Source organism: Ostrinia furnacalis, unplaced genomic scaffold (assembly GCF_004193835.3).
Source record: "Ostrinia furnacalis isolate ACB-3 unplaced genomic scaffold, ASM419383v2 OfSCF0918, whole genome shotgun sequence".
NCBI lineage: Eukaryota > Metazoa > Arthropoda > Insecta > Lepidoptera > Crambidae > Ostrinia > Ostrinia furnacalis.
This window is the reverse complement of record NW_021131157.1, coordinates 305,513-333,430: the sequence shown is the minus strand read 5'-3', so window position 1 is coordinate 333,430 and position 27,918 is coordinate 305,513. Positions and strand designations below refer to the sequence as shown.

General features: G+C 43.1%; 1 protein-coding gene across 1 annotated transcript in view; it reads right to left on the bottom strand.

Annotated features, from left to right (window-relative positions):
* The window catches only part of Mtmr6 (Myotubularin related protein 6), an 89,388-nt gene that overhangs the window by 4,517 nt on the left and 56,953 nt on the right, over window positions 1–27,918 (bottom strand). Inside the window, exons 6-16 of the mRNA XM_028301385.1 lie at window positions 26,933–27,020; window positions 15,937–16,069; window positions 15,100–15,175; window positions 14,286–14,442; window positions 13,136–13,279; window positions 12,069–12,175; window positions 11,029–11,157; window positions 4,678–4,804; window positions 3,550–3,779; window positions 2,185–2,296; window positions 131–265 (exon numbers count right to left, since the gene is read on the bottom strand). Coding sequence (XP_028157186.1) covers window positions 131–265; window positions 2,185–2,296; window positions 3,550–3,779; window positions 4,678–4,804; window positions 11,029–11,157; window positions 12,069–12,175; window positions 13,136–13,279; window positions 14,286–14,442; window positions 15,100–15,175; window positions 15,937–16,069; window positions 26,933–27,020 — 1,438 coding nt within the window. The remainder of the gene's footprint in view (window positions 1–130; window positions 266–2,184; window positions 2,297–3,549; window positions 3,780–4,677; window positions 4,805–11,028; window positions 11,158–12,068; window positions 12,176–13,135; window positions 13,280–14,285; window positions 14,443–15,099; window positions 15,176–15,936; window positions 16,070–26,932; window positions 27,021–27,918) is intronic.

Genomic DNA, 27,918 nt, shown 5'->3' with positions numbered 1-27,918 from the left:
TCAGTTACCTTCCTGCTGAAGTGGTCGAGCGGCGTGGAGCAGGAGCACTCGGTGACGTGCTTGATGCTGCGCCAGTCCAGCGCCAGGCTGGCGGGATGCTGTGGCCTCTGAGACCACGGTCCTCAGTTACCTTCCTGCTGAAGTGGTCGAGCGGCGTGGAGCAGGAGCACTCGGTGACGTGCTTGATGCTGCGCCAGTCCAGCGCCACGCTGCCCACCTCCGCGTCCAAAGCCGCCAGGCTGGCGGGAATGCCGTCGTCCGCCCTCTGAGACAAGGCAACACAACAATCAATAAACGTTTTTATTCGGGATGGTTGCCGAATTCGGCGTAGATTGTTTTTACACAGCAATGCGAAAAAGGTGCGCATCCCTGGTGTGCCGGACCTGGGGGAGCTCAAACAGTATCCTGAGGCTATTCTCTGATCGTTATGACTGTCAGCAGTACATGAATCATTATTGCATGATTCATGTGCTGCCTAATTTAAAATAACCATTACATTATTGAAATTAATGTAATATTTAAATTGTAATGTTGGATATATTTTATTGATTTATTTAATTTTAAATTTGAGTGTAAACTAACCTAAACTAATATGATCCCAATGTGATTGAAATAAATAATTATTTAATTTTAATTTAATTAAATTTATAGTTTCGATATGTCTGTCTGTCCGAGGTTTTGCTTGGAAACTACTGGCACTAGAGAGATTGTCGTTTTACTCATGTATTATAAAATTTCATACCTAATTCCTTAGACGAAAATATTAAAAGTGACTTTAGATGAAGTAATTGCTTGCTTCTGAAATATATTGTGGCAACGAAGGACACTACGGAACCCTACACTGCGCGTGGTACGACACGCACTTGGCCAATTTTTAAGTCTGTTTTTGGTCCCAAACTAACGCAGTGTCCTAAGCCAACTATGACCGCGAAGCGAGAAACGACACGGCGCGGTAATCGCGTTCAAACTAATGATTTACTCACCAGTATAGATCGTTTGACGCGCCCCACCAATTTTTGGTCGAGTGAAGCGCGGGTTTCGAGGAGTTGATCCGAGCAATCCGAGCGTCATTATTGTAGTGTGCGTGTGCACTCATGGATAGTTTAGCGTGTACCGATAACACTCAAATATTAGCGGAAGAATGGTGGGGCGCGTCTTCGTATATGAAACGATCTACATATTATTATATGGTCGCAGCGACGATAGAACATTCTAGACCGCGAAAACCGTTAACGGGACTATTCCCACCTCTCGTTCCCACCACTGCAACTCCTGTGTAGCCAGGATCTACAGCTTGACCGCCAGAAAAACCCAACCAATGAAGGTCAAGTTTTTCCGCGAAAAACCGTTAGCGGGAACGCGGAGGTGAGGCTCGCGCGAGATTTGAGTTACGCCCATCGGGTGGCGTGATGCCGACGCAGTAGGCACGTAAGAAACCGGATTGCTAACCTTAGTCTTAGCAGGCCTATTCATCTCCGCGAGTTTACATCGAAAACAAAACACGCACGATGGCCCACCTACAGGATACGATTCGACAAGGCCTCACATACGAGCGAACATTGACTCACGCACGCGCATTCTTGTGTATGATGGAAGAAAATGGTGTACTAAATACTGTGCAGTATTTAACTGCCTAAATAATAATAAAAACACAGAATGTACTTTTTTAAGTTGCCTCAAGACACTGAGTGGTAAATAAGTAGTTAATATTATTCATGATAATTCATGCTAAATCATGTATTTCCTCCGCCATTTTCCGCAGTTTGGCACCTCACGTCACATCATTTTACCGAAGTCAGCCCTATATAGATGACCCACGCTGAACTGTCCCACCAAACTCAATGACAGGGGGGCGCTACCATCGTTCAACTATATGGTTTCCAACATGGCAAAAATCGGAACCAGCGATCCGGTATTGACGGTGGCGCTGGCGCCCCACTGTCAATGTCATCGATAGGACAGTTCAGTATTTTGGAACTATAGCTTCGGCGCAGTGCCGATCACTGACGTAAACTGACGTTTGTCAACAAAATGGTGCTTGTATAAATTACACCTTATTGTTAATGACATTGAGCATACATTTTTTTAAATACCGTAAGTAAAACTTCTGTACGTAGTACTTAATTATTCTGTGGTCTTAGTCTGATTTGTTGTCATTTGCATTTTGCATACTTTATAACTTACCTCAGTGATGAGAGGGATCTTGGAGGGCTTGGTGAGGGAGACGTCCTTCAGCGGGTGGTCGTGGTTCGCGCACTCCAGCTCGGAGAGAGTGCCGCCAGACTCGTACAGCAATCTGTATACATTATTTTTAAGCCATGATTTGCAATCTGTTGCTGTACCTTAATAAATAAATTATACTGGTTAGTTATGGAGATTTTGAAAAACATACTTTTAGAGGCCGGTAGATCTATTCTCATCAGTGTTGGCACNTTTAAAATAGGTAGTTGAAACAAACCACAGCTAATTTTCATAGTTGACTGTACTATACGATAAACATGTCAGTCAATTTGACAACCCTTGTCGGAAACATTATTCAATGAAAATATTGTCCGAACCCTTAGTATTTATCTTCGACAAATACTTTAATACATTGTGAACCACTTTTCTTTCACGACTATAAAAAGATTTTAGCAATTTAATTCACAAAATCAATTGCGCACATTTAAAATAAAGTTTGTTAATGAAGTTTTCAGTTACTGTAGCCATTAAAAGAAATTAGTACCATTAATTTTCCGCAACATGGCGAGGGTTTTTATGTTCCTGGTCAGGCTATACAAATAATAAAAATTGAATATAATTTCTTCTTCGATGAAGTTTATGCTTCTTTTTTAATTTAATTGGTTGGTTCTCTTGATTTCAGAGATCCACCATAGAATAGAAGCTACTCCTTGCCCTGGTCGGGTATTTGATATGGTAGTGGAGGGCGTAGAATTGACCACGTGTCGCCAGTACTTTGTAATTTAAGCATAAAGATTACCGTTGAACACTGTTAGCGAACAGCAAGCTACCCCTCTTTTAACTATGCCTAACACTTGAGTACCGACCTTCACCGTTGGCAACATAGTCCTCATAAAGTGTAGCAGCTTCAAAACAGGAGATCGCAAGAAGCTGAAATCTTGAAGCCACTCCTCTTCTTATCTTGTGTGGTATACAGTGTAAGGTCTAATTTTTTTTTGTAGCGATGCAGTAGCGATTCTGTCGCGCGTTCGCATCGACACAGTCGCAATACGGTCGCTAGCTGTGTGCCCGCTAGAGTTGCCGTGTCACCTACCCTCCGTTCTCTCCTCGATGTCGTCCTACTGGTCGCGCTTTTGCATCGAAACAGTCGCGATGCTGTAGCGCGTTAGTAGCGATTGGCATCACTTCTTTAGCGCGTTGCAAATGCGACTTATTCGCGTTAGTAGCGATGCTGTCGCTCGTTTACATCACTACAAAAAGTCGGAGTATCCTAAAGTCCTAAATAGAATTTCGTCCAATGACCCCAAGCTACCCATCCTTATCGCTCGCGCGTAATTATATTGCTATCGCGCTCGCACACTCAATCACTCAATGCGGCCGCCCGTCGCACAGCCGCGCTTGGGGTCATTGGACGGTCTATCTGCATGGCGACCGGACTTTATTATGCTCACCCGCGCCAGGTAGCTGATGTGGTGCTCGAGCGCGGAGCAGTGCTCCACGGCGGCGGGCAGCAGGTCAACGAGCGGCTCGCGCCGAGACCAGGAGCCAGCACTCACCCGCGCCAGGTAATTGATGTGGTGGTAGAACGCTATGGAGTGCTTCACGGCAACCGCTAGCAGGATTCAGAGGTTCTTATAGTCTAGCAGCTCCACCATAGGAGAACAAGAAGCAGCTTGTGTGGTGTACAGTGTAAGCACACTCAATGCAGCCGCCCGTCGCACAGTCGCGACAGCAATATCATTACGCGCGAGCGATAAGGATGGGTAGCTTGGGGTCATTGGACGATCTATCTGCATGGCGACGGGATTTTATGTATGCTCACCCGCGCCAGGTAGGTGATTGGTAAGGAAGGGCGGCAATTGCTAGCAGGATTCAGAGATCCTTGGAAATCTAGCAGCTCCACCACAAGTACCTAAAAGCTATTCCTTACCCTGGCCAGGTAGTTGAAATGGTGGTAGGTAGAGTGCTATGGAGTGATTCACGGCAACTACTAGCCCGCTAGCAGGATTCAAAGGTTCTTATAGTCTAGCAGCTCCACCATAGGAGAACAAGAAGCCTGGAATCTAGAAGCCACTCCTCTTCTTATCTTGTGTGGTGTACAGTGTAAGTTCGCACATACAATGCAGCCGCCGGTCGCACAGTCGCGACGCGCGAGCGATAAGGATGGGTAGCTTGGGGTCATTGGACAAAATTCTACGTGCTCATAGACCGGGCTTTATCTACAGTGTAAGCTCGCACACTCACTGCGGCCGCCCATCGCACAGTCGCGACAGCAACGCGACGCGCGAGCGATAAGGATGGGTAGCTTGGGGTCATTGGACAAAATTCTACGTGCTCATAGACCGGGCTTTATCTACAGTGTAAGCTCGCACACTCACTGCGGCCGCCCGTCGCACAGTCGCGACAGCAACGCGACGCGCGAGCGATAAGGATGGGTAGCTTGAGGTCATTGGACAAAATTCTACGTGCTCACAGACCGGGCTTTATCTATCTCACCCTGGCCAGGTAGCTGATGTGGTGCTCGAGCGCGGAGCAGTGCTCCACGGCGGCGGGCAGCAGGTCGCCCAGCGGCTCGCGCGGGTGCACGCCGCTCTCGTGCCGGCAGTACATGCCGCGCCAGAACCTGCGGCCATTACTCATTAATTGTATTATTCATCATTCGTATTAAGAAGACTACGCAACATCTTTTCGTCCAAAATAGCTCAGTGCCTGAAGACTAAGGTCTACAATCAATGTGTGTTAAAGCCTGGTCCGTGAGCACGTAGAATTTTGTCCAATGACCCCAAGCTACCCATCCTTATCGCTCGCGCGTAATTATGTTGCTGTCGCACTCGCACACTCACTGCGGGCGCGCGTCGCACAGTCGCGATAGCAATATAATTACGCGCGAGCGATAAGGATGGCTAGCTTGGGGTCATTGGACAAAATTCTACGTGCTCACGGACCAGGCTTTACCAGTGATGACTTATGGTTCGGAAACGTGGCCTCTCACTGTGGACGTCCTATGGCTGAGATGATGATGATAATGATAATGATGATTAAGAAGTCCAGGGTATACATAATTGGCTAGTTTCCTAAAAAAACTTTTAGTCCATTAATTATCAAAAAATACTGGACACGTATTTTTTTTATTTGTCAAACAAACAAGTAATTACGAAGTTATGGTCCCCCCCCCCTCTCAAAACTAAACTGTTGGCTTGAAAAACCTGGAAAAAATCATAATAATAGTGCTTTTCATAAACTTTCAAGGAAAACTATAACGGTTAAGGTAGATCAGTTAGTTTAGAGTAATAGTAATTTAAGTCATGTATTATAAATTTTCTTAACTAATAAAAATTTCTTAGCAGAAAATAAGAAAAAATGACTTTAGATGAAGTAATTTCTTGCTTCTGAAATATATTATGTTAACGACGGACACTACGGAACCCTACACTGCGCGTGGCACGACACGCACTTGGCCAATTTTTTAAATAACTTCGCGGAGAAAACTTTCTGCACGTAGTATACAGGGTGGAATTTTGTAATGCCACCTGGAGGGAAAGTACTCTTAATACTGTAAATAGAAAATTTTACTGAAAGAAAAAATTCCTCCATTTTTGAAAAGAAAAAGATTTTGAAAATTTTTCGAAAATTCACTTCTGTACCATACAATTTTCGGTGCATAATTAAAATATGGTTTTCCTTTCATTTGATTTATCAAGTTTGTTAGAGAGATTTTGTCCTTATAGTAACTTAACCCTAACGATCGATGCAATAAAAATACAGGGTGTAATTTTTTACAAATTTTATTGGTTCGATTCCCGGGCGTGGCAAACAAATTTTTAGAAATCTTTGAATGCTGTTCAATTTCTTTTCAAAAATAAAGGAATGTTTCCTTTGAGTAAAATTTTCTATCTACAGTATTAACAGTACTTTCCCTCCAGGTGGCATTACAAAATTCCACCCTGTATAATTATTATTCTCTGGTCTTACCTTATGCTTTGCGCGCTAAGGTCCGGTTTCAAGACATCAGGGTGAGCTTTGGGGTTGTATAACGGATTCTTGTACTCGTGGAGGTGGTTCGCCATGTAGCCCCATAGCGAGAACGTTCGCTCCGATAGCCTGTGACATAATGTATGCAAATATTTATCGTCGCCTTAAAGTGAATAATAAATAAATATAGTCTTTATTTCAGGCTTTTACATCCCATATCTTACATAATAAATGTTTGAAATGTGAAAACCTCGGAAATGCATTTTTACTCATATTCAGGCATTTCGGTCAATCTTACAGAATATAACAATTCTGGATATAAAAGCGGATAAATTACTTCTTTTACACTTAAGAAGTTTTCACTCTAAAGCGTCGTTAAACAGGTTTAAATAAAAAAAGACTGTTCCTACATGTTACTCCTACCGCTGCAACTTCTGTGTAGCCAGGATCTACCGCTTGACCGCCAATAAAACCCCAACCAGTGAAGGCCAAGTTGGTCCCGGGGGAATGTTAAAATACCATTGGATTCGCAGCGTAATTAGAAGAACAAGTAGCTCGAAATTAAGGACCGACAGTTCTCTTTGTCCATAGCGGATGACAGGTGACAAACAAAGGTTTAGGCCTCAGCCTCGAATTTAGCGGGCAGCGGCGCGGGAGCGGGGCGGGCAACGCAGACCCGTTCTCGAAACAAGCGGGCAGCTCGCGCGGCGCTTTGGCGGCGAAGTGTTGTGTTCGGGGTTGTGTTGTCGAGATATTCGTTATTATTCGCAAACGAAATGTCTGAACAACGGCGACAATTTTATTTCGATTCAAATTTATTCCTAACGCTCGATTTATTGTGGGCAAAAGAAGGAGTGCGCTGCCCGCTCCCGCGCCGCTGTTTTCGAGAAGCGGTCTATTTGATTTTACGCATAAGATCCTGCCGCTCCCGCGCCGCTACCGCCGCCGCCCCGCTGCCCGCTAAATTCGAGCTGAGGCCTTAAGTAAGCTGTAAATAAAGTAGTTACCTGAGGTCCCGACGGTCTTTCTGACAGTTCCCGACGAAGGTGCCGTATTGGCACGCGTGCGCGTGGTCGTGGAGCGTCAACAGGAATCGCTCGTTGAACTGGAAGGCCTGCGAACATTCACGATTAACCCTTAATCGAACAAGGTTAACTTTTTTGGACCTTAACATAAGGTGATAAAGATCAAAATAATTTGGTTAAGATTTTTCGCGGGCAAGCAATGAGAAAGAAATGACCCGAGGAGTGCACCGTTCCCCCAGGACCGGTGGTCTAGGATAGAGCCGCGGACGAATGTCCAACAGAGAAATAACTCATGGCTCCGGCTATAAGATAATGGTGACGACTGTAATGATGGTGACCGATTCGAAGGTGATAGTAGCTACTCACGCATGAGCTGTGATACTAATTGCACTAAAGCCTTGATCACACGTACCGAGCAAACGGGCGAGACAGTGCTCTCGGCCGAGTACTCGGTGTGTATGAACATTACGCCGAGTGCTCGACCGAGCGCTCGAGTATGTGACTCGCTCACCCAACTGTCTCTACCGAGTAAACATTTTACTGTCTCGCCCGTTTACTCGGTACGTGTGATCAAGGCTTAATTGGCATGTCCCGTGACCAGACGATATTAAAACACTCTTACAGCATTGTTATGCTTCGGCGGTTGGAGGTAAGATAGCCAGTTCCTCTGTGAAGCTCGCTTCCACCTTCCTCCTGATCATCACTTCCCAACAGGTGAGATGCAGGCCTAGAGCTTCTTAGTTATGGATTAGTACCTCCGGCCGCTGCCGCGAGAGCTGCCACGTGCAATCCAACAGCTGCGTGAACCCGGCCGCCATTTCCACGACCCACAATCGTCCATCGACATATGTGACGCTTTTTAGACGCATATGCGTCCATCAACGGTCGAGTAGTGTCACTTCTGTGGTTAAAATGATGAAGATATACACGTGAAGTAACTCCGGCCGTTGCCGCTGCCACGTGCAGTTCAAAAGCTGCGTGAACTTTTGACCGAATGATAGCCAGTTCTTCTCGATCAGCGCCACTATCCAGTACTGATGTCCACGTCATACCTCCTTAGTCGTTTGCGATAACGTTTCAGCGGTTCAACTCAGCTCATTGAGCATACAGAGTTAGTCGTCTTGGCAGTTTTCAGCAGTGGACCGTATCTCTTCTAACATTGTGTTCATTTGTAGGGCCTCAATTGCTGAAATTATGAGCATACTTATGACGATTTCAACAGCCTTTGTTGTAGTGCTTCAAACCCAGAATGTTACTAATCTTGCCTAAGTCTGTTGTTCCGGCAGTGGTCATTCCGGGTGAAGCTCGCTTCCACCTTCAGCCTGATCATCAGTGTTCATTAGGTGGACGTTATGGATGAGATCCCTCTGGCATGCTATGCTCGGAGTTTCTTCCGGAGGTTCCGCAGAATCGCTAAAATCAAGTGGCAGTGGGCGGGGACATAGCTCGTAGAGCTGATGGCCGCTGGGGCAGGAAAGTTCTTGAGTGGCGACCACGAGCCGGAAGACGTAGCATGGGCAGGCCTCCCACTAGGTGGACCGACGATCTGGTGAAGGTCGCGGGAGGTGCCAGGAAGTGAGCGGTGCAAGACCGGTCTTCGTGGAAATCCTTGGGGGATGTCTTTGTCCAGCAGTGGACGTCTTTCGGCTGAAACGAACGAACGAACGAACCTCTGGCCGTTGCCGTGTGAGCTGCCACGTGCAATCCAAAAGTTGGGTGAACACGGGCGCGCGCTCGCGACCGTCGCACGCTACGTGCCCGCAGCGCGCCGTGAACTTGTGCCCGAATGACAACCAGTCCTTCTCGATTAGCGCCTGAAAACAATCATGTTAATACATTAATCACAAAAAAGCGTGGGACGTCCACCTACAAGGTGACCGACGACATCGTAAAGGTAGCAGGGCTGCAGGGTAGCGCTGGACGCAGGCCGCTACCAATCGATCAACATGGAAAGCATTGGGGGAGGCCTATGTTCAGCAGTGGACGTCCTATGGCTGAAATGATGATGATAATACATCAATACAAGAAGGATACTGGTCAAAAAGTCCTCGAGTGGCAATCACGTGTGAACCGTGAACTGACGATCTGGTGAGGGTCGTAGAAAGTACCTGGATGCGGATCCGAATCCGCAACCCGGGTACGCGTCCGATGACAGACCCAAAACTGCACACGGAATAGTGGATACTATTGGGTTGATGTGGTAGACGTGGATCTTTGCGAGCTTGAGACAGGGACTGACGTGAAACGGCACAAGACTGAAGCAAATGGAAAAAAAATACCCTGGAACGTAGCTTGTCACCAGAGGACTAGAATTCACTAAAAACTTGGGGGGTTCCCTCTGCTGTTTAGTGGTCATTAGTGTACTAGAAACGGACGTTCTCTACGACGCCCGGTCCCAGCCGTCGCTACAGTGAACACATGCTAACGCCCGCCTCTATGGTAGCGTATCTACTAGGTCTTTCCCAAAGTGGACGATAACGCCCCCTTGTGGGCGCTGCAGGCTTAAAGGGGGGCGGTAAGAGACCCAGAAAAAAAATCGGGATGTTGTGTAGAGGCTTGGGAGGCTTCATCTACTAGGAGGACTCTTAGACATCGACTGAGCTCGACTCTTGACTACAAAAAGGGGGGGCGCTAAAAAATAATTTATTCTCAAAGTGGGCAGTAGACTAAATAAGTTTGGGAACCGCTGTACTAGAGACAGCCGCGGGCCGAGCGGCTACCTCATCCCGAGCCAGAAAATGTGGCTCGGTCCGCGGCGACGAAATTTGCCTCACAACGAATCGTGCCATAGGTTGTGGCGGCTACTTGACCTGAGGCTGTCTCTAGTGGCGATTTGAGGTGAAATTGTGTAAAGCAATCGTAATAATTTGACAGTTCATAACGTACGATAAAGTCAGTTAAACAAAGCGTTTGACAGAATAGTCGTACGTTATGAACTGTCAAACGATTACGATTGCTTTACACAATTCCACCTCTGGCTTTAGGACGAGGCAGCCGATCGGCCCAAGGTTGCCTCTATCTAGGCGCGGTAGCGGCACACACTGACCTGAAAGCCAGCGCCGTGCGGTCCCAGCCGTCGCACAGTGGACGCACAGTGACGCCCGCCTCTATGGCACACTGCACAGTATGTTATGAGACTGTATAATCGGACATTCTCATTTATTTGATGAACCGTATAGAGCTCAGTTATACAAACATGATAGTAAAACTCCCGTTTGAAAATTCCAAGTAGTTTTCGCGGCATAAAAATTCAAAGTTNCCCGGCCTTAACGACGGACACTACGGAACCCTACACTGCGCGTGGCACGACACGCACTTGGCCAATTTTTTAAATAACTTCGCGGAGAAAACTTTCTGCACGTAGTATACAGGGTGGAATTTTGTAATGCCACCTGGAGGGAAAGTACTCTTAATACTGTAAATAGAAAATTTTACTGAAAGAAAACATTCCTTCATTTTTGAAAAGAAAAAGAACTGCATTCAAAGATTTTTGAATTTTTTTCGTAAATTCACTTCTATACCATACAATTTTCTGTGCATAATTAAAATAATTTAAGATTTCATGGTTTTCCTTTCATTTCATTTATCAAGTTTGTTAGAGAGATTTTATCCTTATACTAACTTAACCCTAACGATCGATGCAATAAAAATACAGAGTGTAATTTTTTACAAATTTTATTGGTTCGATTCCCGGGCGTGGCAAACAAATTTTTAGAAATCTTTGAATGCTGTTCTATTTCTTTTCAAAAATAAAGGAATGTTTCCTTTGAGTAATAGAATTTGAATAATATAGTCCTCCAGGTGGCATTACAAAATTCCACCCTGTATAATTATTATTCTCTGGTCTTACCTTATGCTTTGCGCGCTAAGGTCCGGTTTTAAGACATCAGGGTGAGCTTTGGGGTTGTATAACGGATTCTTGTACTCGTGGAGGTGGTTCGCCATGTAGCCCCATAGCGAGAACGTTCTCTCCGATAGCCTGCGACATAAATTATGCAAATGTTTATCGTCGCCTTAGAGTGAAAACCTCGGGAATGCATTTTTACTCATATTTATGCATTTCGGTCATCTTACAGAATATAACAATCTAAATATATATAATTCAAACGTGACTGACTGACTGACTGACATAGTGATCTATCAACGCACAGCCCAAACCACTGGACGGATCGGGCTGAAATTTGGCATGCAGGTACATGTTATGACGTAGGCATCTGCTTAGAAAGGATTCTACGAAACTCCACCCCTAAGGAGGTAAAACGGGATCCACGCGTACGAAGTCGCGGGCGGCCGCTAGTTCTGGATATAAAAGCGGATTAATTACTTCTTTTACATATAAGAGGTTTTCACTCTAAAGCGTCGTTAAACAGTTTTAAAGAAAGAAGGACTGTTCCTACATGTTGTTGCTCCCACCGCTGCAACTCCTGTGTAGCCAGTATCTACAGCGTGACCGCCAATAAAAACCCAGTCAGTGAAGGCCAAGTTTGCCTGCTCACAACTAAATTAATCAGAAGAACAAGGAGCTCGAAATTAAAGATGACAGTAGGCTAGCTTCCTAAAAATTTTTTTAATCCGTCAATTTTAATATAAAAACATATTGGACACGTATATTTTTAATTGTCAATCAAACATATAATTACAAAGTTATAGTGCATTGAAGTTTCGCGCGACGTCATAAAGTGCTGTACTTTTACGCACTTACTGACGTCACGGGCCTTTTCTTTAGAACTTTGGCACGTTTTATCTCTTTACATTTTCATTAGTTTTAAAAAGTGAAAAATACGTGTCGACTAGGTTTTGATAAGCTAACTGACGGACTAATTAAAACTCTTACTTTGTTACCCAGGAAACATCCCTGTTCTCTCTGCCCAAAGCGGATGACAGGATTACCTGAGGTCCCGGCGATCTTTTTGACAGTTCCCGACGAAGGTGCCGTATTGGCACGCGTGCGCGTGGTCGTGGAGCGTCAACAGGAATCGCTCGTTGAACTGGAAGGCCTGAGAACATTCACGGTTACCCTTAATCGAACAAGGTTAACTTTTTTGGACCTTAACATAAGGTGATAAAGATCAAAATAATTTGGTTAAGATTTTTCGCGGGCAAGCAATGAGAAAGAAATGACCCGAGGGGTGCACCGTTTCCCTCGGACCTTGGGTGTGGCCTAGGATAGAGCCGCGGACTAATGTCCAATAGAGCAATAACTTACGGTTCCGTCCATAGCTAGGCGTATATGATGATGATGATGACTGTGATGTATTGTCAAGTGGTAAAGAGCAGTGAGGGCAGATTTTTCAGTTCAGTTTGGTTAATGGTAGGGATAGTTCTAAGTCCGCCTGGTTAGTTACTTCTTACCTAAGTCTGTCGCCATAACAATCGTGTTAACAGCATTATTGTGCTCCGGCGGTCGGTGGTATGATAGCCATTTCCTCTGTGGGGATACCGGGTGAAGCTCGCTCCCAAGTCGATACGCGTTCAGTACAACGCCTGCGAGGATTCCCCGCATGCAGTATACTGACCGTGCTATCGACCAATGAAATTCATCATTCAGATTTTCTGACGCGCCATGCCTGTTTCAATATTTAGTAAACTTCGCACCCAGATTGCGGGCCCTGTTGCACGCGTTCCAGAAATCTCCCACACGCCGCATGCGGACCCTATCGACGAATGAAAACGGTTCCCCGAATGCGGGCCCTGTGGCATGCGTTCCAGAATCCTTCCGCACGCCGCATGCGGACCCTATCGACTAGTGAAATTGCGCCATTAGTTCGATCGGGTCGTAGTTATGGATTAGTACCTCCGGCCGCTGCCGCGTGAGCTGCCACGTGCAGTCTAACAGCTGCGTGAACCCGGCCGCCATTTTCACGACCCACAATCGTCCATCGACATAATGTGACGCTTTTTTTCAGACGCATATGCGTCCATGTGGCTGAAATGATAAAGATATACATATGAAGTACCTCTGGCCGCTGCCGCGTGAGCTGCCACGTGCAATCCAGTAGCTGCGTGAATACAGGCGCGCGCTCGCGTCCGTCGCACGCCACGTGCCCGCAGCGCGCCGTGAACTTGTGCCCGAATGACAGCCAGTCCTTCTCGATTAGCGCCTGAAACAATCATGTTAATACATCAATCGTGGGACATGATACAAAAAAGCGTGAGACGTCCACCTACAAGGTGACCGACGACATCGTAAAGGTAGCAGGGCTGCAGGGTAGCGCTGGACGCAGGCCGCTACCAATCGATCAACATGGAAAGCATTGGGGGAGACCTATGTTCAGCAGTGGACGTCCTATGGCTGAAATGATGATGATAATACATCAATACAGGAAGGATACTGGTCAAAAAGTCCTCGAGAGGCCACCACGGGTAAACCGTGAACCGACGATCTGGTGAGGGTCGTGGAAGTGGGTTGATGTAGTAGACTTCGCAAGCCTGAGGCAGAGACTAGCGTGAAACCGCACAAGACTGAAGCAAACGGCGACATTTCCTAACGGAGGCCAATAGGAATCGCACCTTTATTAACCTGGAAAATGACTAGAATTCACTAAAAACCTGGGGGTTCCCTCAAAATCAAAATCATTTATTTACATACAGACTCTGCTGCTTAATAATCAGCGCGGTACTAAAAACAACGGACGTTCTCTACGTCTGATCCCAGCTGTCGCTGCAGTGAACAAACGCTAACGCCTGCAGAGGCAGGCGTCAGCGTAGCATAGCGATGGATAGCATAGAGATGGAGGCAGCCTCGGGCCGAGCGATTACCTCGTCCCGAGGCAGAGCGAGTGGCACTGCAGCACGCCGCGTCCTGAGGCAAATTCGTAGCCGCGAGCCAAACCATAATGTGTCGTTTCGTCCGATGGCAGACCCAAAACTACACACGGTCCCAGCCGTCGCTGCAGTGACGCACAGTGACGCCCGNACCTGGAAGTAGTGCGGCTCGAGGCACGTGACGCACAGTGACGCCCACCTCTATGGCACACTGACCTGGAAGTAGTGCGGCTCGAGGCACGTGACGCACAGTGACGCCCACCTCTATGGCACACTGACCTGGAAGTAGTGCGGCTCGAGGCACGTGACGCACAGTGACGCCCACCTCTATGGCACACTGACCTGGAAGCCGTTGATGGTGCGGTAGTGCGGCTCGAGGCACAGCGCCGCTAAGGAACACACTTGCGCCGTGCGGTCCCAGCCGTCGCTGCAGTGAACGCACACACTGACGCCCGACTCTATTGCGCACGCGATCCACCAAGACGTGTCTAGAATCGACCTGTTGAAAACAACATGAAGTCACAAGTGTATCGCCCGTATTCACGAACGATGCTTGCTTAAGTGAAGCAGCAAATCGAACGCACAGCGTTGAATGCTCTGTGATTGGTTCGTGTGTCACCCTGTGCGTCCACGAGCAATGTGAGACCTCATAGCAATGTTTGTGAATACGGGCGGGGTTTCTACCAGAGATGTGCGAGGATGCGTAGCCTCGTAAAGTAACTCGCCTCGGTAAATGAAGCGATTCTATTGGATCGTTACAAACTCATCCCTCGCTACGCATCCTTGTACATCTCTGGTGGAAACGTAGCCTTAGGCATCTAAAAAAGTAAAAAAGCAAGTTTGAATTAATCCGTCGATTAACTTATCAAAAAGTACTTGACAGATATTATTGAATTTTTCTAACTAATGAAAATGATAGAGATAAAGCACGCTAAAGTTTAAAAGAAGAGGCCCGTGACGTCAAGCGGAACTTCAACGTACCATACGTAATTACTTGTTTAACTCGAGGTCGAGGCTTAAAAATATCAACATGCGAGTAAACCCAAGCCACCCAAATTCGGCATTAATGCGTTATGAAAAAAATATATCTTTCTATTGATGATGAGATGAATAGATACAGGAAAAAATAAATTGAATTTCACCATTAATAACTTACTTTATGTGTTTTAGCCACCCCGAGGACTCTAAGCCATTGAGGAACGAAGACATGGTCGGACTGTTTTGTTCACAAGCTGAAAAAATATGTTAAAAATCTAAGTATTTGCCATACACTACGAGACCGAATATCAGTTTCGACTTGAGCTATATTCAAGCTATAGGACTGAAATCCAAAACGTTTCATTTTGTATTTGCTGACGCGCGTTGTTACCGCGACCTAATTTTTAGACAGCGCCATCTCTGGGCGACAGCGAGAACTGTCTTTTTTCCAACACACACTTTCACACACTATTAAACAGTGACAAGTAAACAGAACCATAGTTCTAGCGCTAATCAATCAGTGCCGGAGGTATGGGAGCGGCTTTTGTAAAGTCAAACTTCAGCGAGACGTAAAATCTTTTTCAGATTTATATGCTCTGTCAATGTCACCCCTCCAATGTCGCTCCTATAAGTTAGGTTAGGTTAGGCTCCCTACCTCCCGGGAGGGGCTGTGGTAGAGAAGGCTTTGTCCGGAAACCCACAGTCTCCTCCCACTTATGGCGAGTGACGGAGCACCGGGGTCTTTTTAGTGGCTATGCCTCGTCCTTCTGACTTGGTGAGCCCCACATAACCTACCCTGTCCCCGCAGGGTAGGTATGCGAACGCATTTTTTCCCCGTAAAAAAAAATGCTCCCTACCTCAAGATTATCACTGAAGCGTGAACTGTCATAGGTCGCGCGACCTGTCATTGGCTTTGATCGCGCCAGCGATGGCGATCTGCACGCGTTAGTGTGGTAGAAGCATGAATTAAGCGCTAAACCTATGCATAAAGTTTCTTTTATTCTATTCTACTTACTCTCAACTAGTTTCTGCAAACTCTTGCGCATCACGTGGATGTTGCCTATGCCCATGAATTGGAACTTGATGTTTTCGTAGAACGCCTCGTTCTCGTAGCCTTTCCCCGCTGCCCGGTTCACCATTGCGTTTATCTGAAAGAGCAATGCAATAATTGCAATGTTTTGCCACTTTTGAGACAAATTTTATTATTAGATTATTCCACTTTGTTCACCTGGGTGAAGAAAGTGGAATTTTTAGTGTTCTCATTTCACCTTGAAACAAATGGTTTCAAGGTGAAATGAGAACACTTCACCTAGCTTCATTTTTCATGTGAATTGAGTCGACTAAAAAGAAGGTTTTCGCATCTGTTTACCTGGGTGAATTAGTTTCTAGGATTTGGGTTCCAATTTACCTGGGTGCACGCACACCCTTCCTTTAAACTATAAACTAAGGTATTTCATTAATAACTGAACTAAATTATAGTTATAAGGCCTGGTTCAGACACGGTAAAAATCGCGCGGTTACTGGGCAGTTTTCGTACATCATCATCATCATCTCAGCCATAGGACGTCCACTGTTGCCCGGTTGGTAGCGGCCTGCGTCCAGCGCCTTCTTAATTCTTGTACATTTGCATCGCACCGTAACTGCACGATTACCGCTTCAGTGCCTCGCCTATGAGAACTACCCAGAAACCTGAAATATCTGAACCAGGCCTTAAATATACTTACCCTCGGCCGTGTGTCGACGACATACATATAACCACAGTTGGGGTTCGCTCGCCGGATCAAGTCTAGCATCTGTTCGTCTTCCATGCATCTGTGGAAACAATAAAAACAATAATTTAACTATCTAATTACGTAGCATTTGTGTTATTGCAACATGAACAGGAGTACTAGAATATTTACATACTATATAGTTTTTGTGCTAAACATTTTATTACATACTAGCTTTTGGTCACGGCTTTGCACGCGTGAATTTCGGTCTGTTATAGTAGGACTTTATCGCGCCCGAGTTTCCCTTTGGAAAACCACGATAAAGTCTCAAAATATCTATAAAAACTAAAACGCAGTTAGCAGAGAACCTGCTGAGAGTAAGTACTGTACTAAAGACTGTAACGTACATAGCAGAGAGTCCACTGGGAGTAAGTAGATACTGTACTTAGGACTGTGACCTGGTCGGAACCTGCTGAGAGTGAGTACTGTAGTGAGAACTGTAACACACCTAGCAAGAGAGCCCATAGAGCAGGGATGGCGAACCTTTAAGTATCAACGTGCCACTATTCTAAAAAAATTTTTGAAGTAGTCATAGACACGTGCCATTAAATTAACACCTAATGCTATCAAGTGGCACCACTGGTGAGTGACACGACCTTACTCTACAGTGGCACTAACTGATGACGGCAAATACGATAGCTCATAATCAAAACACATTATTTACTATTGAATTACCGAATTTGTGATTGATGGCGTGCCCAAAATATTATGTCGCGTGCCATCATTGGCACGCGTGCCATTGGTGCGCCAACCCTGTCATAGAGATTAAGAACTGTAGTAAGATTTGTGACGCACCTAGTTGAGAATCCACGAGGAGACTGGCTGCAGCGTCATTGTCGCATTCTAGCAAGTACTACAACACTTTGAGTAGCAGTGCTATACGGTTGGAAACGACGAGAAGAAGAAAGCTGCCACGAGAACCGGTACCCTGCTCTTGCAGTGTTTGTCAGGTCAGCGTTTTCGCCTGGTCTGCGCTAGCTCTTACTCACTTAGAGGCTGGCTGCAGATCTGTGACGCACCTAGTTGAGAATCCACGAGGATACTGGCTGCAGTCAGTGTTATTGTCACATTCTAGCAAGCACTGTAACGCACCGAGTAGCAGTGCTATACGGTTGGAAATGATGTGTCAAAGTTGAAAATTAGCAAACGAGAAGAAACGAGAACTCGAGAACCGGTAAACTGCTCTAGCAGCGTTTGTCAGGTCAGCGTTTTCGCCTGGTAAGCGCTGGCTCTTACTCACCTAGCATAGAACCCGCTCCAGTGTTATTAACGCCGACTATAACAAGCGAAAGGATCTAGCTAGACCTATATTGCTCACCTAGCAGAGAACCCGCTTAGAGGCTGGCTGCAGCGCGCGATAGCCGCTTTGTTGTGGTGCAGATACGCCAGCGCCGGCAGCCGGCCGCGGGATCTAAAGCTGGCGCTGCCCAGCAGTACGGCGGTCGACGCGCGTGCGGGAACGTAGATCTCACTGGGATATGTATCACACAGCTGGAAAACAACACACCTTTTAAATTAATAAGTCATTTTATTTGTACTACACTCAACATCAAATAAGCCGCACCTTCCGCGACGCCACACAATCATGGTGCCCCAACAATATTGGTGTTATTTGAAAGCCCAATAAATATCCTTACAGAAAAACACATTTAATTTCTTAATAAATGTGACTTGAAAAAAGACCTCACTTTGGGCTCACCTTTGGGATCAATTAGACCAAATTTTATGGTTATAAAACCAACTAATGATCACACGTGTCCTCTTTAACAGATGGATAGCGATTAATCCCAACTTAACAGTTTTATAGCCATAAAAGTTGGCTCAAGCATAACTGTACCTATTTTTTGAAGAAGTGACTCTGGATCCTTCTAAAGATACATTTTTGGGGTAAAAACTTTTCCTTTAATAAAATGAAATTTAGAACTAGGCTTTTAAATGGTACCAATGTTGATGGGAAGTGGGGATGCATACATTTCAAAGTGCTTGTCGCGGGAGGTGCAATTTATTTTCACGGCCTACTCAAATTCTCTGTTTTGACTTAACTTTTTGGTTAGCTGGAAGAGAATGCCACATGGCATTAAGCTCGCCTGTTGTACCGATATTTATTGTGTGTGCAATAAAGATTATAAATAAGTAAATACAACCCGGTCGATTTAACTGTCTGATGCCTTGATTTAACTGTGTGGTGCCTGGATGCGAGCGGCGCAGGACCGGTCCTTGTGGAAATCCTTGGGGGAGGCCTTTGTCCAGCAGTGGACGTCTTTCGGCTGAAACGAACGTACGAACGATTTAACTGCGCACCTGGCGGGCGTGACGTCACATCGACGCTTCGGTGCGGGACGGGGAGAACGCGGGGAGGTGTGCGAGTAAGTAAGAGGTGGAGTCGCATTCCAGTGAGATGCGCAGTTAGCTCGATCGGGTTGTAACTTGTGATTGGCCGACAGGTCTCGCAGTGATAAGAAGAGAGTTTCTTTAAAAAGCAGCAATCATAATAACAGAGTAAATATTTGCCAATGGCCTCTTACATATACGAATAGATTTTGTGCATCTTTACAAATTAATTTACTTTTTCATTCAAGTCATGCTGGCATGACTTGAATGAATCAGTACAGTGATACTGGTATCACTGTACTGATTCTTAAAGAGTCCCCCGGACGCCTTGTGTATGTTAAGCGTTAGCAAGTTTAAATTATTATTTATTAATCATTTTTGGATCTAATTAGATAGGTAAATAAAGTAATAAAATTAAAGTGTGATAAGACTATACATTTGAAATGTACCTCGTAATCCTTATTAGCTGTGCACAGAACCCATTGCTCGTTGGGGACGTTCATCCTCTGGAACTCTGTCTGTATGTCGAAGAAGTTCCACCCGGCCGACTTCGGGAGGTCGTCTGGAGTAGACTTGTAGTGGAAACAGTACAGCTCATCTATGTGAACTGAAAAGAGAATTTAGCGATTAACAAAGAGAAAGGTCGTCGGTTCACCTCGTGGGTGGACGTCCTACGCTGCGCTTTTCGGTACGTGGCATCCACTCCAGAACCTTGCTGCCCCATCGGCCATCAGTTCTGCGTACTATATGCCCTGCCTATTGCCACTTCAGCTTGCTAATCCGTTGAGCTATGTCAGCGACTTTAGTTCGTTTACTTAAAGGTAGCGGGAGGGCGCTGGATGCAGGCCGCCACCTACTGGCCATTGTGGAAACCATTGGGGGAGGCCTATGTTCAGCAGAGGACGTCCTATGGCTGAAATAATGATGATGAAAGAGAAAAGGAAGAAAATAACTTGATTCTTCAAGGCTTCTAAAAGCGCCACCGTCAAATCTCCATAAATAACATATTTTTGACCCTTTTAACATGATCATCAGGACATTAAGAGTAGGCGCACACCGTTGATTTTTTGTCGGCCGATAGTTTAGTCGGGCAGTTGATCAGTAGGTATGGGCATGTATGGGAGTGCGCACACTACGCCGATTCGATTTGGCCGATTCTTCATGCAATTCAAAATCGGGCACAACTATCGGCCAACTAAAAATCAACGGTGTCCGCCTACTCTTAGTCTCCATAGCAGGAGCACGACCCTCTTTAATTTACCAAAAGCAAATGAAGGATTTGGCCTCCACTTCCCAGGTTGACCAAACGGGATGGGGTGTCCTGAAGTTCGCATACTTGTCCTTTAGTAGAGTGAGGGTGTTTCTATTCTTCTCTGCTCACTTCACAGCTCATTCATATCCATCTTTGCTATCACTTACTTTAAGATTATCCTTATTAATCCGGATTGAAGAAATTACGATTATAACCTTAATACAAAGCAATAAAGTAGAAAATGATTCTCAAAATTGACATACCAGGTTGACTCAGCCTGAGAAGCGTCTGGTGCATCTCATGGCAGTCGCGCTCCCGTGGGATGACGAAAAACACAGATTGGAACGTCTTGGTGCGGACCAGGAGAGGGGACCCAGTTGTGGTGATCGGCAGTCGCTCCACTGACGATATGTGCATCAGGAGTATCTGGAAATAACCTTTTATTAGAACAGGGGAATATCAAAGGTTACCCAATAGTTACTTTTTTACGTCGTTAGTCATTTCAACATTTTTAAACAAAAGACGCCCACAGCTGGGCAAAGGCATCTTCCGATTTTCATAACTACAGGTCCTGCGCTCCGTATCCAGGTGTCCATCCCTAATCCACCATCAATCCCTAATTTTTAAGTGACCCATATGAAAACAAAATGCCTGTTATATGTTACCATAGGGGTCACTTAAAAATTAGGGATTGATGGTGAAAACGGGCATTAGTCGCGTCAATCACCTGGATACGGAGCGCAGGACCTGTGGTTATGAAAATCGGAGGATGCCTTTGTCCAGTTGTGGGCGTCTTTTGGTTAAGAATGTTGAAATGACTGACGGCGTAGTAAGAGTAACTATCGGGTAACGGGCATAAGTATAACTTATTCAATTCAACTGGAAACGGGCATAAGTATAACTTATTCAAAACTTGGCTGTCTAATGTTGAAATTTCTTTTTATCGGAAAGCCAAAGTCTGTTACTCGGAAAAACATTTTTATGGAGCTACAAGTTGAAACTAATTCTTCCCCATCGCAAAACAAAGGCGAACTTTTAATACAATTCTTTATTTCGTGTAGCCGTAAATAACAATGTCGCTTGTGACTAGGGCTACCAACTGTTCCGATTTTTAGGACAAAAGCGGTTTCAAACAGACTTTAGTCCTAGAGACTATAAAGGGCTTATAAAAGGCGCCCGATACTCGCAATTAGAACACTGCTTCCCTATAAAATTGATTGATTCAATGCTTGATATGTTTGTTTTCAGAGATATTCATACAATTTTATTGGCGCCTTAAACGCAACGTTTTGAACTAAACACTCAGGCGTAAACTTGCGCATGGCCACTTGTTTAAAAAACGCTACATATAAGTTAGAATTGTGTGTTTGTTTGTTGTATTGTATTTTAATACTGGACTGTATTTGACTGCAATCACAAGCGATGATTTAGATTGGATTTAGAGAGTAAAAGAGATTATTTCCTAAACGGTAGCCCTGTTTACGTCCAAAGCAACTGCGACCCGGCGCAATGTCAAGTGAAAATTTATATCCGACAGGAGGTAGCAGTAATTTAGACAATTTGTAGTCTGTCCGCTGCGCCGCGCCCGTGGATAAATCTACTTAATCCAGTCACCGTTTCAATGTCATTCGGGACATACAGGCTCCCCTTCTAACATGAATCGTGTCACTAAAGTAAGAAAGCGAATTCGGATCGTTTTCTTTTGAAACTTACACTCGTATTCACAAACGATGCTCGCTTAAGTGAAGCAGCAACGCTTTGCGAAATCGAACGCACAGCGTTGATTAGAGCTCTGTGATTGGTTCGTTCGTGTGTGACACCTCGCCATTCTATAAATAGGTATTTAGGACCCTGTGTTCAAATAAGTATCACAGTCATTGCCTAGACTCTAACCAAGGCAGCAATTGTAAATGCCGACTGAAAATAAGAGATATGAGTTATCTACCTATCCCTTAACTTAAAAGTATTACGTATTCTGTGTTGGTGAAGGTCAATAATGCTTGGCCTAAATACCTCAGAGAGGATTACCTTCTCACAAAGTTATGAGGCGACCGCAGCAACAAAATCCGGTCAATAATTAATAAGGGTTTAAACTAGGCTCAGTTAAACCTTGATTATAAAGTTAGTTCAGCAGTAAGCCGCTAACCACAGCACCTAGAACTTTAGGGTTCGTTCCGGCGGTTTTGTAAGCATCTCATTTACATTTTAACACCGGCGAGTACCTTTTTGTTAAAATTATATTATTTAATTATTCTACACCTAACACCATTCGTAACTTCAAACTCAAATGCAGAAATACTCTTCAACATGATAACGACATCATGATTTTTCGTTAGTCAGTTTTCTGTTAAATTTTGGTAATTCATTCATGATTTGCATTTTTTATTGTCTAGTAAACTACAGAGATGGCTTGATAGGATAGATAGAAGTACCGATTTTGGCCATCTTAACACCGTTTTGGCCAACTTTACACAGTTTTTAGCCATTCTAAATTATGAAATTACAAAATTATATTGATCTTCAGTAACTTATGAAATATTTTTTATATTCTATCCTTCATGACGTACTTAATATCTTGTAGGTACTTTTACAACAAACTAAAACAGCGCCACCCTTTCCCGGCCAATCAAAAATTTACCTCAAGCCTAATCCTGACCCTGACAGCGACCCTTTTCAACCGCAGCCGAGAAAGACAACCGGGCTAGGATGCGCACCGTGATAAAATCTTATCGATGATTTGACGACAAACCTATGGGCTTATCGCGTAAAATCGTAAAATGCCGCGATAAAATCTTATCGCGGCGCACATCCTAAGCCTACTGAACGAGATCACTGTTAGCGGAAAATCCCTGCCGTAAATCTGATGGTTTTTAAGTAAGGCCACGATTAAATCTTATCGACAATTTCAGATTTTGGCTTTAGGATTATGCGTTTATCATCTAAAATCGATAAAATGCGTTGATATCGTGACGCGCAGCTTAGCTTAGCCCTGCTGTGTGCTAAATTGGTTGACTAATCACGTAAACTTTTTGAGAATGTATTACATGTATCCTATAATGTAACATAATAATTCCATACACCTGGCAGCCGTGACGTCACATCGACGCTCTGGTACGGATGGGGCAACGCGGGGAGGTGTGCCGGAGAGTGCGAGGGTGAGTCGCATTCTAAAGTCCAGTTTGGGGTCATTGGACGAAATTCTATCTGCTCGGCGGCCAGAGTTTGGCGAGGTGCTTTGTAGTATGCGCGTCACGCACGCACACACTCACATCCCTTACATAGTATATAAGGTTATTCACTATTAATAAATGGGCTCTTAATACGCAGTCAGTCTACTTATTTAATCGTCCCAACGCCCAACGTTGCATGGCGACCCTGCCAGTGCTGCTCACGCAGCATTGCGCAGATGGTTTAGTAGAAAATATTAAAATTAATTAAAATAATGTTAAACAATGTTGAAAATGTAGTGAAAAGTGGACTCGTAAAAATGGACTAAAATTGGACTTAATTAATAAATCTTCAATAAAATTATCGAACTAAAAATAAATGCGTACGTGAAATAGAAATAACAGTGCCAAAAACCAAGAATTTCCTGATCCTGATCAAGATGCAAGAAAACGGACCGAATTGGATAAGCTGGGCGCCGGGCGATGATGGAGTCAGATGAGGTAACATCAGTGTGCTGGGAGCCGGGCGATGATGGAGCCAGATGAGATTGACAGAAGTTAGCAGGGTGCCGGGAGTGTTCGTGTCGGAAGTGGTTGCAGCCGGGAGAACCCTACCTACATCATGATAAGTCCCCGTGCAGAAATCCCCTTGTGCCCCATGAAGAAAAGTCCTCTTGTCCTCTTCAAAAATAGGTCATCATTCTATGGTAAAATATTTTTGTCATTTATTAAGTATTATCATTTAAATTCTGGAGATTAATTTAAATATTGACTGCTAATTTATTGGTTTAATTTGAGATATGATTTTTTTTTTAATAATTTCGTAACGTTTTTTTAAAGAAAATTATTTTTGTGAGAATATTTTTTATAGAAATATTGAATGTACTAGTTTACTTAATTTTAATTTACAAAATTGCAATTTTATATACTTAAAGGAATAAATAATAGAATTCGATATTTTTATTGAAGATGTGACACATATTAATATTTGATTTTATGTTAGAAATTTAAATTTAAAATAACGTTGTTGACGACTTATTTAGTAAATTTTATTGATAACATATTGCTACTGAATATGAAAATACTGAATAATATAAAATAATAATAATTGGCATAATATTGTAATATTTTTTTAGGAATTAATTATTTTGAATATTTTGGTTCTAACACCACCAGTGATATTTTACATTCTCATTTTGGTAGATTTTATTTGATTATGATTTATTTACATTACTTAGATGTTCCAATTCGCATTTTAAAATATTTAATTTTCTAAAAGTAGGTCAATGATTTTGTTACTCAGTCATGTCATTGCACTCGACGCATACGCTTTATTACAAATCAGCAAAACGTGATTTAACATCACACACGTTATGATGACACGTAGGTATTTTCTAGCGTATCGACACAATACTTCGCTGTAATTAAGAATTTTACATTTTAAACAATAATTGTATTTGGTATGCAAGTAAATATTTTAAATCAGTGTCATATTTGTAGACTTTTAAGACCACCAAGATCACATTTCTAAATATGGATCTTTAACAAAATCATTAATTAGGATTATTGATTGGATTTAACTTTGAAATACATAAAACAATCTTTTTACATTTTTTTTTCACGGTCAAGTAATGTAATTAATTAAAATATTTATGTAATGATGAAATAAAGAATTTGATGATTGCTATGTTGAAAAATATTTTGCAAAATGTAGGTAAAATATCACTTGGCTGACTTATCGATTGCCGATTTATTTGGGTCAACACACAACAGATTATTGCACAATGACTTACTGTAAGTGTAATGTAAGTTCTTGACTATGAACGTAATAATTTAACACAAATGCTATTTGTTTTGTTTTGTTTTAATTATGATTTTATTACAGTATATTCAGTTATAGTAAATGACTTATTATGTAACTAGAAATTATTTAATAACTATGAAATGGAAAATATAATTACACGGATAAGACGATAATAATAATAATTTGATTATAAATATGACAGAATGTAATTTATACATTGTATAAAGTTAATTAACTTATTGTGAGTTTAGAAAACTGTAGGCAGAGGAATGTACGTTAATGTTATTAAATGATGAAGGTTATGAGATAAAGGTTTGTTGTTATAATGCAGGTTTTGGTTTGAAATTCAGATAGGCAAAGTTATAAAATAGTTTGATATTGTTTGTAAAGATGAGCTAAAGTTAGGCATGCATTAATTGCACAGGATACTTTTGATTATTTTGGACTGATCACCGAAAAGTTTTAAGATATTCTTGTGTATTGATTGTGTAGGTTTGTGAGATTGTAAAGTATTTTGTTAGATATTGAATGAATATTGAAATATTATATGAATATTATGTAAACATGGTACTAAAATAAATAATATTAAGGGGAATTATCCTTCGTTCGATCATGGTGCATACTAGATATCTCTGTGAGAATAGTTGGAGACATTATAAGTCTTAAATTTATCCCTTAATTTAAATGATTATTATAAATAAATATTATTATAAAGTGCGCGCACATTTTATAAAAGTACCATGATGTGATAAAATGAATTAAGTCGACTATAAATAAATAAATAATGACTTGTAAGTGTAGTAGATCTACTAACTATTAAAACATGAGGGTGGCCACCTCATAAGAATTGTTGATGTACTTATCTCGGAAATGGAAACTTTAATGGATATGACTACTAGTACGAAATACTTGGATGTGACTTTATTTTTAATATGAATGAATATTACATAAAAATAATATTGTTTAAACAGTTTAAATAGTCGTCAACAACACGTTTAGTTAAGATTTTTAATTGTTATGGATATTTGATACCACTAATTTAAATCTTTCGCAATGTGTTTTAAATTATCATTTATGTTTATTTTTAATATGGCCAATCTCACGTTTTTTTTAATCATTATTGAGTGGTGTCAAGTACCCAATTTTGTAGTCTTATTTTTTTTTTTTCATTATACATATTTCTCGTACGAAAAAAAAAAAAACAAAAAAAAACGGGGGAGGTGTAGTATGCGCGTCACGCACGCACACACTCACATCCCTTACATAGTATATAAGGTTATACACTATTAATAAATGGGCTCTTAATACGCAGTCAGTCTACTTATTTAATCGTCCCAACGCCCAACGTTGCACTATAAACTGAGGTATTTCATTAATAACTGAAGTAAAGTATTGTTATAAGGCCTGGTTCAGACACGGCGATGATCGCACGGTTGCTGGGCAGTTCTTGTACATTTGCATCAAATCGTAAAGGTACGGTTCCCACTTCAGTGCCTCACCAATGAGAACCACCCAGAAACCGCACGAGTCTGTACCAGGCCTTAAATAAATAAAATCTTTAGTGAGATTTACAGTTTTTTAAACTACTTATGATATAAAAGTTAAGATTTTGCTTGCGCCTGATTTAGGTTTTCCTACAAGAAATACATCTCCTGAGATACAGTTCAGGCGAAAAAAAAAATCCTTACCCTCGGTCGTGTGTCGACGACATACATATAACCACAGTTGGGGTTCGCTCGCCGGATCAAGTCCAGCATCTGTTCGTCTTCCATGCATCTGTGGAAACAATAAAAACAATAATTTAACTATCTAATTACGTAGCATTTGTGTTATTGCAACATGAACAGGAGTGCTAAACATTTTATTATATACTAGCTTTTGGTCACGGCTTCGCACTGTTATAGTAGGACTTTATCGCGCCCGAGTTTCCCTTTGGAAAACCACGATAAAGTCTCAAAATATCTATAAAAACTAAAACGCAGTTAGCAGAGAACCTGCTGAGAGTAAGTACTGTACTAAAGACTGTAACGTACATAGCAGAGAGTCCACTGGGAGTAAGTAGATACTGTACTAAGGACTGTGACCTGGCCGGAACCTGCTGAGAGTGAGTACTGTAGTGAGAACTGTGACACACCTAGCAAGAGAGCCCATAGAGCAGGGATGGCGAACCTTTAAGTATCAACGTGCCACTATTCTAAAAAAATGTTTTTGAAGTAGTCATAGACACGTGCCATTAAATTAACACCTAATGCTATCAAGTGGCACCACTGGCGAGTGACACAACCTTACTCTACAGTGGCACTAACTGATGACGGCAAATACGATAGCTCATAATCAAAACACATTATTTACTATTGAATTACTGAATTTGTGTTTGATGGCGTGCCCAAAATATTATGTCGCGTGCCATCATTGGCACGCGTGCCATTGGTTCGCCAACCCTGCCATAGAGAGTAAGAACTGAAGTAAGATTTGTGACACACCTAGTTGAGAATCCACGAGGAGACTGGCTGCAGCGTCATTGTCGCATTGTAGCAAGTACTACAACGCTTTGAGTAGCCGTGCTATACGGTTGGAAACGACGAGAAGACGAAAGCTGCCACGAGAACCGGTACCCTGCTCTTGCAGTGTTTGTCAGGTCAGCGTTTTCGCCTGGTTGCGCTAGCTCTTACTC